The sequence below is a fragment of the Lipophrys pholis genome, assembly GCF_963383615.2.
Source record: "Lipophrys pholis genome assembly, chromosome: 14".
Lineage (NCBI taxonomy): Eukaryota > Metazoa > Chordata > Actinopteri > Blenniiformes > Blenniidae > Lipophrys > Lipophrys pholis.
Window position 1 is genome coordinate 11981111 of NC_137633.1, and position 15651 is coordinate 11996761.

General features: G+C 40.9%; 1 protein-coding gene across 1 annotated transcript; it reads left to right on the forward strand.

The window, feature by feature from the left end:
- The first annotated feature begins 691 nt into the window (after positions 1–691).
- Positions 692–15455, forward strand: LOC308120183 (interleukin-31 receptor subunit alpha). Its single transcript, XM_080480635.1, has 15 exons — positions 692–751; positions 2551–2662; positions 3819–3984; positions 6061–6233; positions 6326–6492; positions 6575–6740; positions 7245–7327; positions 7696–7921; positions 10414–10602; positions 10711–10818; positions 11796–11942; positions 12132–12266; positions 12346–12439; positions 12551–12632; positions 13684–15455. The coding sequence occupies exons 2-15, from the start codon at positions 2605–2607 to the stop codon at positions 14356–14358; spliced, it is 2469 nt and encodes an 822-aa protein (XP_080336761.1). The 5' UTR covers positions 692–751; positions 2551–2604; the 3' UTR covers positions 14359–15455.
- Positions 15456–15651: the final 196 nt, after the last annotated feature.

Here is a 15651-nt window from a genome sequence, read left to right on the forward strand (position 1 = left end):
ATACGCTATACTTGTCCATGGAAGGTAAAACGATGACTCCAAATTAGAAAATAATCTTTACAGTTGTAAACAGTTTATAGTTGTATGTAAAGACCTGGCAGGTTTCTGATCAGAAGCCTGTAACTATGGCAGGAGAAGTACAAGAAGAGCTCTACTGTTTTCTGGATCTCAATTTTTAATAACTTATGATAAGGGAGCTCTGCCATTCAACTATAATGTGGATTTACAGAAGCGTTGGTTTAGGACTAGGAAATGCTTTACCTCAATGGGAAGGATTCACAGAGATAATGGCGTGTGTGTGTTTGTGTACACATAATTCGCCTTCAAATGTGATTATGTGTGGCAGTCGCAGACGTCACAGGATCAAAACCCAATATTCAGATAAGGTAAACAGCAGGGGAAGTGATTTCCCTTTACCTGAAATTGCTTTGAGACGTCCGGCAACATGCGAGCGAAAGACACTAATCGTATAAATTACCAGGAGGGAAACTAACATGAAATGAATCGTTATTCTTCGCGTCATGACGAATACCAACTTGTTTTCGACGGTGAAAGTGTCACCTTAAATGTGAGTCTTCCACGAGCCCCCGTGGGTCCTCGAGCCTCAGTGGGAGCCACGTGCTGGAGCGGAGGCGGGGCGACGTGCACAGAGTCAGAGAGAGAGAAGAGAGTTTGTATTTTCTCCACAGATCAAACTCGGCAACTTTCTGACAAATCTGCAACTGGATCTGAGCAACTTTCCTGCAGCAGCGTGAGTGTTTTTATTTTTTATTTTACCCAAATATTCAAACCCTCCACTCAGCAACTTGTATAGGAAGTTTTCACAGTCTGCTTGTTTAAATGCTAAATTTTCAGTTTAAAAAATCTGAGTTCCTAGTTAAAGCGATTGTGCATTAATGTTCGCGATTAGTTGACTGATGTGCAGCAGGAGTCGGCTGGTTGCATGTATATTTGCTGCAACTGCACTGTTCAAACTGAATTGTAGTACCTTTTTAATTACAAATAAATAACATCCACTCGAAAGATTATTTTTGTGTTTGTTGGGTTGTGTCATGCTTCTTGGCAATAAACATATAATTCGAAATCCTTTTCATCCTCATTTAAGATGATGCCATGTTTGTAAGGAACCTGTTGCTAAGTCTCTGGAGAAATGTAAGTTATTCATTTATTAAGTCTTGGTAAAGCCTATTTATTTACAATATTTATTTATTTATTTATATAATGAATGAATTTACCAAATACAAATGTACTTATTTTGGTGCTTAGTTTATTGCAGCTTTTTATTTGTATACAACATGACCAATGACATAGGCGACAACTTGGTGCAATAAAGAAGGTCTCCCAGCAGGTGCCAGAACTCTCCCTGACCATAAACTATTGAATAGAAAAACAGTTTTAGCCTGATCGTAAAAGAAGAGACTGTTTTCCTGCCAAAGAGCCTGATATCTCTGATATTATTCATGTACGATATTAAAGTCAGCGTTCTGCTTCTGCACTTGTGTGAAATAATAATGTGACACAGTTTTAGTCTCAAGATTTTTGATGAATATAATGTTGTTTTTTTCATTCCCGGGAAACAGTTACAGACAGACATTGTGATTCTTGTCCTCAGTCAACTTATTTGAATGGAAGACACAAGACCATTAAAACCTTTAAAGACCTTTAAAAGAACCTTCAGATTGATCCTAAAACACACAGGAAGGCAATGCAATGCCTTTCAAACCGGTGTCATGTGATCCCACTTTCTGGTCCTCCTCAACAGTAGTCTGTCCCACTTGGTAGCACCAACTGCTATGCTGTCCTTAAATGCACTTAACATGTCTGGGACACATTGTCATCAGTGCAGCAAACCACCAGCAGAAACCAATCTCAAAGGAAACAAGTAAGATATAAAATAATAGCCATCATCAAGCGGGCTGACTGGAGCAAGACCATTAGAAACGTTTGGCTCGACTTTTACAGGAGCCTGCAGGAAGGTACAGAGTGAGAGAGACACAAAACCTATGGGGAGCATTTGTAGCATGGCGAGTTAAAGAGAAGAGACGAGCTCGGTGCAGAAAAACATGTTGACACTAGCTTACTGTGAATGATTACCAAAGCGCTCGTGTAGTTTGTTAAATCCATTTCAACAAGCAGCTCTGAATGACGTCGATCAAAAATGTCCATTCAAATCTGAACATTTTATTTTGCGTATGCATATGAGTTATTGTTGGACTTTCAGTGTTTATTTTTGGTACAATTGATATAAAATATTCTTTTGGTTGAGTCATTTTCTTGTTGAAGATTGTGAAACAATTTCAGCGTGTTGAAGCTGTACAGTTGATTTATAATGACGCCGTCTCTGCCAAGCCACTCCTTACAAATGATGGTTTCACATTGCATCTCTTGTTTATTGACGTTTGGATTTATTTGGTAGATTTCAGTGGTAACAGAACAAGATATTCGTCAATGTTCTTTGGAAATGGTGGCAAACCAGTTGGACGCAGCCGCTTCTTCTCCTGAGGCCTCCCTATGCTGACACCCAGCTTCATTCTCAACATTTTGTGACAGGACCGTCAAGCTGTAAACGTCTCTGGAAAGTGTGTGAGACAGCGGTCGGTGTTTATGGAGGCGAGCCAGGCTGGGGTGCTGATCTTCCTGACGGGGGTGGGTCTCTCATCAGGTAAGGCCCCTCAAATCGAGATCGTTGGAGAATGTAAAGACGTCAATTTGATTTCCACTTTTCTAGCTTTTAACACCACCATTTTATTATTTCAACACCACAATGAAGTGAAACATTCATCCGTAGATGCATGATTGTTGTAAATGAGCAAAAAAGATCATTTAGATTCACTGATGTAAATACAAAGATAAAGGTAATACTATTCATTTCAGTGGCTTTGCCCATTAACATATCAGTTTCACAGTGTAAACCGGACCAAAATCAGAGTAGTTTGAGAATTTACAGCTATAATAGTACTTGTGAGAACAAGCAAGTAATGCTACTCTTACTAACTAAATGTAATTACTTTTAAAGTACCACAGAGGACTTAATCAAATACAGTACTTATAATTTATCCATCTTTTAAACCAGCCAATAAGCATTTCAGTCAAAACAAAGGGGCAGAAAAACAAAACAGTAATTGTGGGATTATGCAAATTCAAAGCAGAATTCTTTTTTATTTCAGACATGTGGAGAACCCGCTTGATGGGAACCTTTATATAAGCTGATATATTTGCAATATAACAAAGAGAGAACATGGATTTCTCATTAAAGGCTATTAGTTATGTAACCGCTCTTCAGACACTACAGAGATTCATTTGCACCATTTATCATAAAAAGGTAATCGCAAGTTGAATTCCAGCTTTGCTAGGCGTGATGTGAGCGCAGTTATCATGCACCGACTCGCCTGAGCCTACTAGTTGCACCCCAAGGGAAAAGTTAGCTGTTATCTTCTCATCTATCATGATGGATGTGACACTGATATCATAGCTACAGTGTTTTCACATGCAGACGCGCAAGCGCTGACATGCTGTCGGCTGCTATAAACGGTCATGGTCCTAATGAATGTGGAGCCGCTCATTGTGGTCAGCTATTATGAAACGGGGGGGGGGGGGGACGCAGTAACCGAGTAGCTCTGTGGCCACGCATGGCGTAGAGTGCCCACCTCTTACCTTTATGTTGTTGTTCCATCCATTCAATCGATTAAGTCATCCACAATGTGTCACAAATTGCTTCCTTTTGTAATATTAACACGATCTCAACCTTCTGATGCTGTTTCTTCAGCTTGAACGGATTTACGTCATAATGGCAACCTAACACTCCAGCTTCTCCCTAGTTTCAGTCCCTCCCCCAGTTTTATCCTCAGCGTCATCCAACGCCTCGTCCCAGGCCCCGCAGCTGATCAACTGTGTGTTCTATGAACGTGCGAACGTCACCTGCCACTGGAAGCCCAGAAATGCCTCGAAGATAAACTACACTCTGAAGATCTGGGAATACAAGCGGTAAGAAACAACAGCGCACACGCTGAAAAAGTCATTGCTCAGTCTGAAAGGTTTGTACAACAACGGTAACGAGAACCTGAAGGAAATCCTGCAGATCTATAGATCATTTGACATGTGATGTAGGAAGGTAATGATGACACACCAGTAACCGATACGACAAAGTAAAAGCATCAGAGGAAAAACTTACTACAACAACAAAGTAGTAGATATTTGTCTGGATTGGACAAACTGATCTAATCTGAAGAGTTGTTTTAAATCTGATAGTGGAGAGGGTGTAACTATGTTGTTTTGGGGAGCTTTATATATTGGATTAGTTTGTTTTGTATTTAATTTGAGGGATCAATCTGAAGGGTATCTGGTGTGCGTATGGTTTTAAGCCCAACATTCAAACCTCTCATCAAACTTCTCAGTGGACCCTTGATGCCAATATGGAAGCATCTTCTTTGAATATTTCTCCACTTGATTTGTCAGTATTTTCGTAGCATGTGCGCTTTATATTTTAACCACCTTAAAATCGTGTTGGCTCATTGTCTCGGTTACTTAGTCATTAAGATAAAGCGACTTCAGCATCTACATTTTCCATTAATAAAAGAATTTAGATTTTTTTTAGTATGCCTAACTTTGAAGAACAGGTATTGGTTAACGGTGTAAATATAAAGAATATAATGATTTATTTGTTCATAATTCCTCTCTGCTCTACCAAATTACCTCAATAAGTAAATAAAGGAGTTATCCCAAGTTTCATTTCCTTTCTAAAACGTGAAGATTCATTTTCTATTTGAATTTAACTGCAGTGTTTAAGAGATGCAGGAACTATTTTTAATGTCATTTTGTAATGATGAAATGATTTTGGAATAAAAGCAACAGGGCACCTGTGATCAGAAATTGATTTCCCACTGAAGGAATACTTATCATTAAACTGACTGTGGTATTTGGAACGCCGACGTCATGGACACACTTTTCTAGTTTCCGGCCTTCGGTAGAAAGGATTTCTATCCAGACTGACTTCTTTTTTGTTTGTTTGTTCAGTGATTCACCCACAAACACGTTTTCACTGCTTGTGCTGTTCATCTGCCCAATCTTACATTTGAATCTTTCATTCGTGCAAGGTTTCGATGGTGTGGTTGATACCATCGGATTGTGAAACTTTGACAGGTTCCACTTCCTGTGTATATGTGTGTGTTTTTTGAAGATCTTGCCAACAACATGGGGTTTCAAAATGATGATAATCACAAAGAAAAAATTCTTATGTACGTATTGCTGCTGTTGGAACGGAAGTTTTTGCACTAGAAATTATGGTGCCACGTCATTATGAGGATTACAAATGGATGAAAATCATCCAGATTGAATCAGCACCGCCAAGCGATGCAGTTAACAGCAGCTAATAGTACAGTGAGCTGATCGTAGTGGACCACTGTTTGTGCGCACTTCTCAAATAGAGTTGACAAAAATATACACTTGTCTGCTGTTGCTGCAGCGTTTTTCATTGTTTACCTCCAACTTAAGGACGCACACATATTGAGAACGCTTTGATAAGCGAGTGACCCTATAGTTACTTTATTTAGAGCTATACTAAAATATAAATAGTGAGAGTTCCTGTACATTATTAAACTTGCATTACAAAAACAGTCACTTTAGCCTCTGGGGACTCATGTTGCTACTTGGACAAAACGTGAGGTTCCCATCATTTCGAATTTTTATTAAACGGAAGGTGAGATTTAGAAAAAGATCAAAGTTAGAGTCGAGAACATAGTTTAAAGGAAGTTTGCAGGAAATAAATGTAGATTGAAAATTCAAGCAATGTCCACAGAATAAAGAGAAACATCGTGAGTTTGTGTGTGTGTGTGTGTGTGTGTGTATGTGTATGTGTATGTGTATGTGTATGTGTATGTGTATGTGTGTGTGTATGTGTATGTGTGTGTGTGTGTGTGTGTGTATGTGTATGTGTATGTGTATGTGTATGTGTATGTGTATGTGTGTGTGTGTGTGTGTGTGTGTGTGTGTATGTGTATGTGTATGTGTATGTGTGTGTGTGTGTGTGTGTGTGTGTGTGTGTGTGTGTGTACATGCATGTAGGCAGGACCCTCCACCCAACATCAGTTTGCTGAACTGCACTACGACCAGCACCAAGTGCACCGTGGAACTGGACGGGTTGACCACCAGAGAAGTGTACTGTGTTGCAGTCATAGCTCACATGAGTCCTCACGACATTTCATCAGTTTCTCGATGTCAGAGCGGGAGGATGGAAGGTGACGATGTTGCACAACTCTGACTCACACCTTCATATTTGGTTGTTGGCTCCCCGGCTTTTTCCTCACTTTGATTTCCTTGTGTTTCTCAGTGAAATTGTCCTCGGTGGTTTTGAAGTACGTCATGCCTCTCCGTGGGTCGTCTCAATGTTTCAGCTTGGAGTGGTACTACCCTAAGCCAAGTGAATTTCCAGTGTCAAATGAAGAAATCAAATCTGGATTGTTGAATTCCCAAATTGAGTTCAGAGCACAAGGGGAGGTGAGCCATTGCAAAATATGCACATGTTGGGATTTGTCATGCATTCTCGTCTTATTTTGTTCTGTTCTTCTGTCCTGGGCAGCACCGCGGTGAGGTGAAAAATGTGAACGTGACAGGTCCCTGGTTTACGGTTTGCGGGTTCAGACCCAATACCGCATATGACATCAAACTTCGACATCGCTACCAGAGTGAGGCGAGCCCATGGAGCAAGTGGAGCAATCCCGTTGAGGGACGGACAGGAGAGGCTGGTAAGACCCGCTGTCATAATGCTTCTACTCAGTACTTAAATCTGGGCTGTTTTTGTAGCAACATTCACATGGAGAAAACAAAACAGGCATAAAAGATGCTGTGTGTAAATGCTGTTATCCCTCCCTCTGGGAATTACACCACTATATATATTTTCTTATTTACTGATTTATTCACCATATCGGAAAATGCAAACGCAAGAAGTTCACAAAGTGTTATTCTATATGTCTTATTTCTTCCCACTTTGTCATAATCCAAAAATGTCCCGATCTGTTTAGGATTTTAGGAGAAACAAAGCCCACAGGACAACAGCAAAACGCTCTGTAGAGTCCAATAGACCACACGTAGGGAGACGAGCTCCTGTCGTCCCCTTGAGAAGCTGCTCCATGCTCATATTTAGAAAGTGAAGACAGTGAACAAAAGTGTGCACAAACGTCTTCCCCCCAAATACGATTACATCTCTTCATTAGTATGAGCCAACATCTTTCTGTCCTTTCTTCTAAAAGCACCTTCTGCTGCTCCAGTGTTCTGGAGGCGAGTGAGAGAAAGTCCTCAGAGCGGACGGAGACTCGTCACACTGCTTTGGAAGGTGTGTGTGTGTGTGTGTGTGTGTGTGTGTGTGTGTGTGTGTGTGTGTGTGTGTGTGTGTGTGTGTGTGTGTGTGTGTGTGTGTGTGTGTGTGTGTGTGTGTGTGTGTGTGTGCTTGATTTATTTGCACTCATTATAGCTGGTGATTGTCATTCGGTGCCTCAGGATTCAATAAACGTGTGAATGTGATTAGTTTTTCATCACCTCTTCCGAATGTGTTGACGCAAAACAGTTTTTTTGTGTGTGTCTGTATTTACTCATTTATTGAATTGCATTTTGATTTGTGTGAAGATTGTCTCATTAAATCCTTCATATTACTACAGCAATCCACTCTTATTCTTTCCTTTCCATTGTCAATCCACTATTTAGCCTTTGCCACTGGCCAACGGCAGAGTTCTCTTCTACAATGTGACTTGTCGGACAGAAAGTGGCGTGGTCCTGAGCAACCTTGATGGATGTAGACATTTGGACATGACGGAAACATCCTGTAGCTTACACCTTCCTGTTGATCGTTGCTCCTGCAACCTGACGGCCTCCAACTCTAGGGGGTCTTCCCCAGAAGCCCGCCTGTGGCTCCCTGAAGCCTCCGAACAAGGTAAAACCTCACTTCAGACATTTTATTGACGGGAAAATGCTCAAAAATATGCAAAACCTTTTCTCTTGGGAGTAATAAATCACCTTGTGGAACAGTAATATTTGTTAGTCTGTATCAAAAACAAGCAATGCGTTCTTTTTGTCTAGATTAATATACCATAAACTATGATACTTATCTAATTCTGGAACATTTTACACTACATATTAATTACATTTACCTGGTTAACTAAAGAAAAGAAGAACCCAAGTCTTTCCATGTCCAAGTTACAATACGAGAATAAACTTACATGACAAAGCAACAAAATGAAAATGCAAGTACTGGAAACTGTAAAAACATTTAAAACATGTGCACATAGCAGGAGTCTGCAGCCACATGGGACCTTTTAGCCTCGTGTAGGTTTGACAAAATTACATTGAAAACATTATATATATTTTTTATATAATGTTGCTGTTGTACTTTAAGCCAATTCAAGGTGCCGGTGAATAATGTTGAGTTTTTGATCCAACTCCTGGTGAGGTGTGACGATGGATAATCTCTTCTCACGGCTTTTATTTGTTCACTTTATTACACCATATTTTCTCTATTGTAGTGTCAATTTTCACTTTGTGTTTCTTTTTTTGCCAAATTCTAAATTATTTGCTTTAATATTCACGAATGTCTTCCACTAGCAAGTTGCCTCCTGAGACGACTGTTCACGACCACTCTCATCACACACGACTGCTTCACCGCCACGAGTCCCAAATGGGCTCATCAAAACGTACCTTCCTTTGTCCTGTTAAATATGAGCATATTTGGAGAAAGAAAACACTCCCTCCTTCCACTTTCCCGCTCAACAAGAGAAATGAATTGTTATCCATGTCACCTTACAGCACCACAACGCGCTACACTGTCAACCCAAATCACTTATGACCCAAGGTTAATGTATAAATGTATAAATCACAACCAAAACCCACTTTTAACTTCGTTTGAATGAGACCCCAAAGAAGAGGCAGCTCAGACTGACAGTGTGGGGCTGTACTGAGGATGAGGAGACGCTGCCTTCAATTCTCCCGATAGTCCGGATCAACAGGGCAAACAGCAACTTGCACACACTGAGACAAGCACAAACACACACAGACCTGGTACAGCTTAGAGCCCTGAGGCCGTACCACAAGTCCAACTCCCTACTGTTGTGCTTTATTCAGTCGCTCCATGGTGGCCGTCAGCAGATGAATAAGGAAATGATGCTGCAGTATATCCAGCAGATTGTTCTCATGTTGGCACATGATGCCCTCATGCTATTATTATTATTATTATTATTATTATTATTATTATTATTATTATTATTATTATTATTATTATTATTATTATTATTATTATTATTATTATTATTATTATTATAGTAGTAGCAGTGAATTAATACTCACACAAAGTGAAAGCACAGTCTATGAGAGTAAGTGTGATCCTAATAAATCAAACTGTTAAATGTTCCCTTTGCGCTGCACTTTACAAAAGTTTGATGTCTTGCTCAAGGAAAGCAAAAGTGAAAGCGAATGTTATCATTTTTTTAAATCAACATTAAAAGCTCTGATAATACATTTGTCTTGTCTCTATGGTAAATCCTTATTCTCCCACACGCCTGACACATTGACAAGTGAGTAAACAGAAGAAGAAACAGTTCCGGTCTTTGAAAAGTTGAAAAGACAAAGAAACATCTGCCCCACCTACTCATCTTTCTGAAAGCCGGCGCTTTCACTGTCTCATTTGACGCTTTTCTTTTTCACCCCGGCGTCCAAGATTGTGAGCGACATCAAGGAGGAAGAGTCTGAAATGGTGTGCTGCTATTTGTTATTGTGGGGGAAAAAGACAAAAGCATCACAGGAGACAGCTAGAAGGACGATGTGGAAAAAAAGAAGCGTTAAATTGTTTTTCCTTTTAGCTGTAAGTTCCTCCAATCATTCAATTGGGGCGGTAAACGACTCCCATTACCACCATGATATTCAAAAACATAGAAATCGAGGTTTTAAATAATTATCCGGCTCATAGAGTTTGATAGTTTTGCAGATTTTTGCATGAAATACGACATTTGTGCTGCAAATTCTGTCTCAGAGATTCATTTGTCCTGTAATTAGTTTGCCCTTTAATCCAGACACGACACGATTTAAAATGGCAAATGCCACAAATCTAGATATATGAATATTACATCACATGTGTTTGATGCATGGGCCATCCAGTGGTGTAGTGGTCAGTAGTGACTAGCACTGCTGCATGTCCCTGGTTTAAGTCCAAGTTGGGCTTTGTCTTAATGCATAAGTGTGTTTTACCCCCTCATCATGACTGTTATCATGAATGTTTTAGCAAGAAGAAGAATATCCCCACCGAGTGGTTAAAAGTAAATCATTGTACCAGACAGCAGTGTGAACCATTAACAGTTTTTTAATAAATTCATTTCTCATTTCTCATGCACTGGAAAGGAACAAACAATCTTTCATTATGTCTCTTCTTCTCTTCAGCACCGACAGCCCCGAGCCACGTCAGCGTGAATCCGCTGAACGACAGCAGCTTGGAAGTTGGTTGGGCGGCTCCGGTGAATGTGTCGGCGAGCGGCTTCGTGGTGGAATGGTTCGCCGTCGGAGAGAAACGCGGCGGCATCGCACACTGGGAAAAACTCAGTCGGTCCAGCAGAACTCTGATAATCACAGGTATTCGGCGAGGAACGCCTCCGCACAAAGAGAGTGGCTGGTTCAGGTTCAAACACGATGGCCACACTGGACTAGTGATACTTTATGGTCGATACCGTCTTGTTTCAGAGGGAATAAAGCCGATGGAGCGCTACGCCGTGTCGGTCAGAGCGCTGTGTGGAGAGCAGCAGGTGGCGGGGGGAAACAGGACGCGCCATATTTATACACGAGAAGGAGGTAAGTGAGGTCCGGTGTTCATTCTGGGGGGGGGGGGGGGGGGGGGGGGGGGGGGGTCATGCTCAGAAAATACTCTTAATGGATGTGAATGTTAATCATTTGAAATACAGTCAGGAGAGACTTTCATTTCAATTAGTTCACTGATGTATTTATTTTCTTCATTTATTCATTCAAATAAAAGAGTACGGACAAAAAAGTTGGTTTTTTTATTGTGTATGCTGGAATATGAGGGGGAAAAAAAAGTTAACAGAAGGAATACCTGCTTTATTTAATTATAAAACGGTGCAAAGTGCAGAACATGTGTTTAAAGGTTCAACGATTTCTTTCCAATCAGAAACTTTTGCATTTGATTGAACTTCTGCTTGATGTGCATGAAGTTAAAGTCTTTCATCTGATTCAGATTTAAATGATGGAATCTGCCGAACGAATAGAATAGAAAACCATTAAAAAGAAAATTGAAGACTGTAACTTGATTTTGTATTTTTCTAATTAGTGTGAGGTGAGATTAAAATAAAGATTTTATGGATCATAAATGTAACTCTGAGGATGAACATTAGACAAGCTGCTGGGAGACACCAGAAATTGGTTTGAGACTTTAGTACAAACAAGAGACAAGAAGTATAGCAGGATGGCAACTTCATGCCAAACGAGTAAATAAAAAACAACTAAATCTCAAACTAACCATTTTCGATTTATCCCATCAAACCCCCCCCCCCCCCCCCCACACACACACACACACACACACATATTCTGTAACTTGTTTCATCCACAATTCATGTCCAACCTGATAATAATGCTCACCAACATGTAAAAAATTATTTTTAACAACATGACCGAGGTGTATAAAAGATAAATCACAACAAAAACCTCTAAAATCCTGCCATGTATAAAGAGAAGAGACTTATATTTGATTATTCCTCCTTATTATCACCATCCTCCTCACACAACCTGCTTATCTCTCTCGCTCTCTCTCACAGCGCCCTCTGCTGGCCCTAACGTGACAGTTACCCAAACCTCCAGCCACACAGTGGAACTCAGCTGGAATCCTCTTCCTGTAGATCAGCTTCGTGGTTTCCTTCAAAACTACAGCCTGTACATCACAACCCGCCATGAACCATCGAGAAGTGAGTGTGCGCGCGCACACACACACACACACACACACACACACACACACACACACACACACACACACACACACACACACACACACACACACACACACACACACACACACCAAGACTCCCTCTTCGATGACTCAGCTCTCCGCAGCACCTTTTACTCTTTGTCTCCCACTTTGTGAATGATTCCTGCAGACCTCACGGTGGCCTGCGGTTCTGACACACTCCACACTCTGGAGAATCTGTCACCTGGAAACTATAAATTCTCTGTGGGGGCGAACACTGGCGGCGGCTCTGGACCTGCAGGGACCGGGGTCAGCGTGCACATAGGTGAAGAGAGGGCACGCTCACACACTTCAAACAGCTTCATGTTGGATTATCTTTAACTCTGCTGTTTCTGTGTGTGAAGCCTCTGAAACCCCAACGGTGACGTACGTCCTTCTTTCACTCATTCTGACGCCGCTGCTGCTGGCGTTGATGGCCTCCTTGACACGTATTAAGATGTAAGACGTTTATCCCTCTCATGCAAGTGGAAGCTCTCTGTACCTCAAATCAAGGATTCAGAATAATGGATTAATAAAGCGTCACCATGTCTCTCTTTCTCTGACGTTAAGGATGAACAAGACGCTGTGGAAAGCCATCCCTGATCCATCACACAGCTCTGTGTCCCACTGGATCCCCAAAACTGACTTGGAGGTAACATGAGTCATTTTCCTTCAACCTCATCTGACCTTATTATATTTCACTCTTCACTCAACGTTCCGTCGGTCATCAGCAGTCGGATTTGACACACATTTTCAATGAATGACGAGGCTCCATTCTAGTGTTTTTGTTTATTTCCGTTCACTCATCCAACCTTCCATTATAATTCATTCTTGAACCGATGGAGAGCTCCTCTCTCTGGCTTTTTTAAAATAGTCAGGTTCGTCGGGTTAATCTAAACTTGCGCAAACAATCTATCCACTGATAATTTCCTTAAAAACTCACTATTATTTTATTGGTTGATTACAATTCTATGTGGAGTAATCCCATCAAGAACTTTATTAGTAAAGCATCTATTTTATATTTTGTTTCTACACTTAGTTCAGCCTTGTAATGACTAAAGTTGCCTCATCAATAAATAATTGTCACACAAGGTACAGGTTTGTCAGATGCTTCATATAATTCTGAGTTTTACGGAATATTAACGGCTGATAACCTTCCAAGGAAACCTCAAATAAAATGTTTTGGGGATTTTTTCATGGTCACAGATGATTAAAAAAAAAAGAAGCTTGCCTTGCCAGTGTGCTGGCTGAAAACACTGCTGGTGCAGATGTAGAAAAAAAAAATAAAAAGTCAAGTTGAAAAGTGTTAGATTTTCTTTTAAGTGAGTGGCACAAATCTAGACTAATTCTAGTATTTATTGTGATGACTTTATGAGTGCCTGAGTTTGAATCCCAGTTGCAGCAGGGGTAAAATCAAACTCATTCTATGGCACAAATTGAAGTGACTTTGTAAAACGGAGCAGTCTGATAGACTTAAACAAGAATCCATCGAAGTGAGGAGATGAACTCGGGAATATTTTCTAACCTGCTTCTGGGTATAAAAATTCCGTCGTGTTGTCAGATATTCCAAAGCAGATGAGGAGACTGTGTGATCCGTTTGGATTCACTGGCACTTGATGAGTGAATTGTCTCACTATTTTACTACAGAGTTGATGTTTCATCTTTAGGTGACCAGTAAACATGTTTTGATGTTCCCGCTCTAGCAAAAGAAGCAGTTTGTCTTCCCAGACCAACCCGAGGTGAAGTTTTCTGAAATCCTTCTGCTCAACAAGCCGGAGACGCCCGATCCGGACCAGGACCAAGGCTATCGGAGCATCAGCTACGTCCGGACCTATTCCTGCAAGCAGCCCGAGAGCACGTTGCTGAGAAACCTGAGCGAAGTCAAGACATCGTCCATCCCAAACCTCCCCGCTCATCCTTTCATCTTATCTAACATCTTTTATTCCCACCTTCCTAAAGATCTGCCTCCGCCTCTCGTGTCCTCCTGCGGCCTTCGGTCCGGTGACTGGCGGCACGGCACTCTTCGCGTTGGAGACTTGACGCCGCTGCCAGGTGGCGCCATCGAGTCGTCTGATCTCCCTCCAGCATACATCTTCTGCCCCGGACTGAAGCAGCACCAGAGCCTCGGTTCCTTATCTAACCTCGGCAGTGTGTCTCATCCCTGCTTCTCCCAACAGGCTGAGGTCGCGTCATCTAAACAGCCCGTTTCTCAAAGCACCTTCTACTCGCTGCCGTCACTCCAACACAACATTTTCGGCCCATCCACTGCTCCTTCCAACCCTTTTGCCACGTCGTTTCCACCTTTTTCAAACTCTATTTTCATGGATCCTTCCTACTGCCCACTCCAGTGTGACCCTTACATCCCCTCTGATGCTTAAACGCTTCGCAGTGTCAAAATGTCGCTGTCGCTGGAGTTACGATGAAAAGGTGTTGTGTTTGATGATTTTGTTTATTTGTAATCAATCTGAGCCGTTCATATTATAGAAGCGCTGAGCATGTTTCTCCATCAACACCTTCACTTCACTACAAAGTGAGACTTTCTCCATTAAATCCATATTTGCCTCATCAAATACCAGACAAAACCATGTTTACTGATTCTTATCCGTTAACTCAAGTCCAAACAGATTACTGGGGGTTTTCTTTTTCTTTATTTTGAAGAAGTCGAATTGGTACATTTCTTTTTACCAATGTCCATTTTACAAGAATACCTATTTTAATGCCAATGCTTGCTCTTCCATTGAAGTGCTTTTGCCATGTCTGCTTTTGGACGGTGGTACAACTACTGAAGTTAAAGCTGTGAATGTTTCACGAGTAGTGTGACGTAATGCCAGACACATTTTAATAAGAATGATAAAAGATTCTAAATATACACAAGCAACTACAAAATTGATTTTTAAAAAAATCACCCAAATTATGCAAATATATTTATATTTTGTACAGAAATGCGCTGAAATTAGATTTTATTTTATTTTTTAACCACTTGAATGTGTACGAGGTTGCTTTCTGTAAAAGTTGTGCTTTGTATATGAACCTCAACCATTTACTGAATGTATTGACACTGCAGTACACCGCATGAAATGTGAACGTGAGCAGTTTACGGAGGACGTTGCACCTGCAGGTGTTCAAAATAGACTGACCTGTGAGTTGCTGTCATACATATTGAAACCAGCAGAGGGTGCTCCTGCAAGCCTTACTTGTGGATTCTTGTCGTCGATGTGTGTGTTTTGCTTGTGAGTTCAACAGATGCGTAAAAGACGACACCGGTGTTACTAATCTGTTGGGCTCGGTTTGAACTCATGACTTTGTATTTGTTCCAGATTTGCACAGAACAGGGACTCGGGCCTCGAGCTCTGAAGACTGAAAGCTCAGGGCGCTTTTTTTTTGTTTGTTTGTTATGTGTATGTTTTGTGAATATTTTAACCCTACATATTGGAGAGAGAAAATAAATTACACAACCTATTTAATGTCAAACTTTTCTAAGATTTCCTATGTTTTTCTACCACAAGCACAACATTTTAGACTATGGTAGCCACACAGGAAGGACGTACCAGCAGTTTCGAGTCTGGGTTTGAAGTCTTTTCTGTGAGGAGTTTGCATGTTCCTCCTGCGCATGCATGAGTTCCTCCTGCAGTCCAAACAGATTCATTTGAGAATCACGTGAAAATTAAATA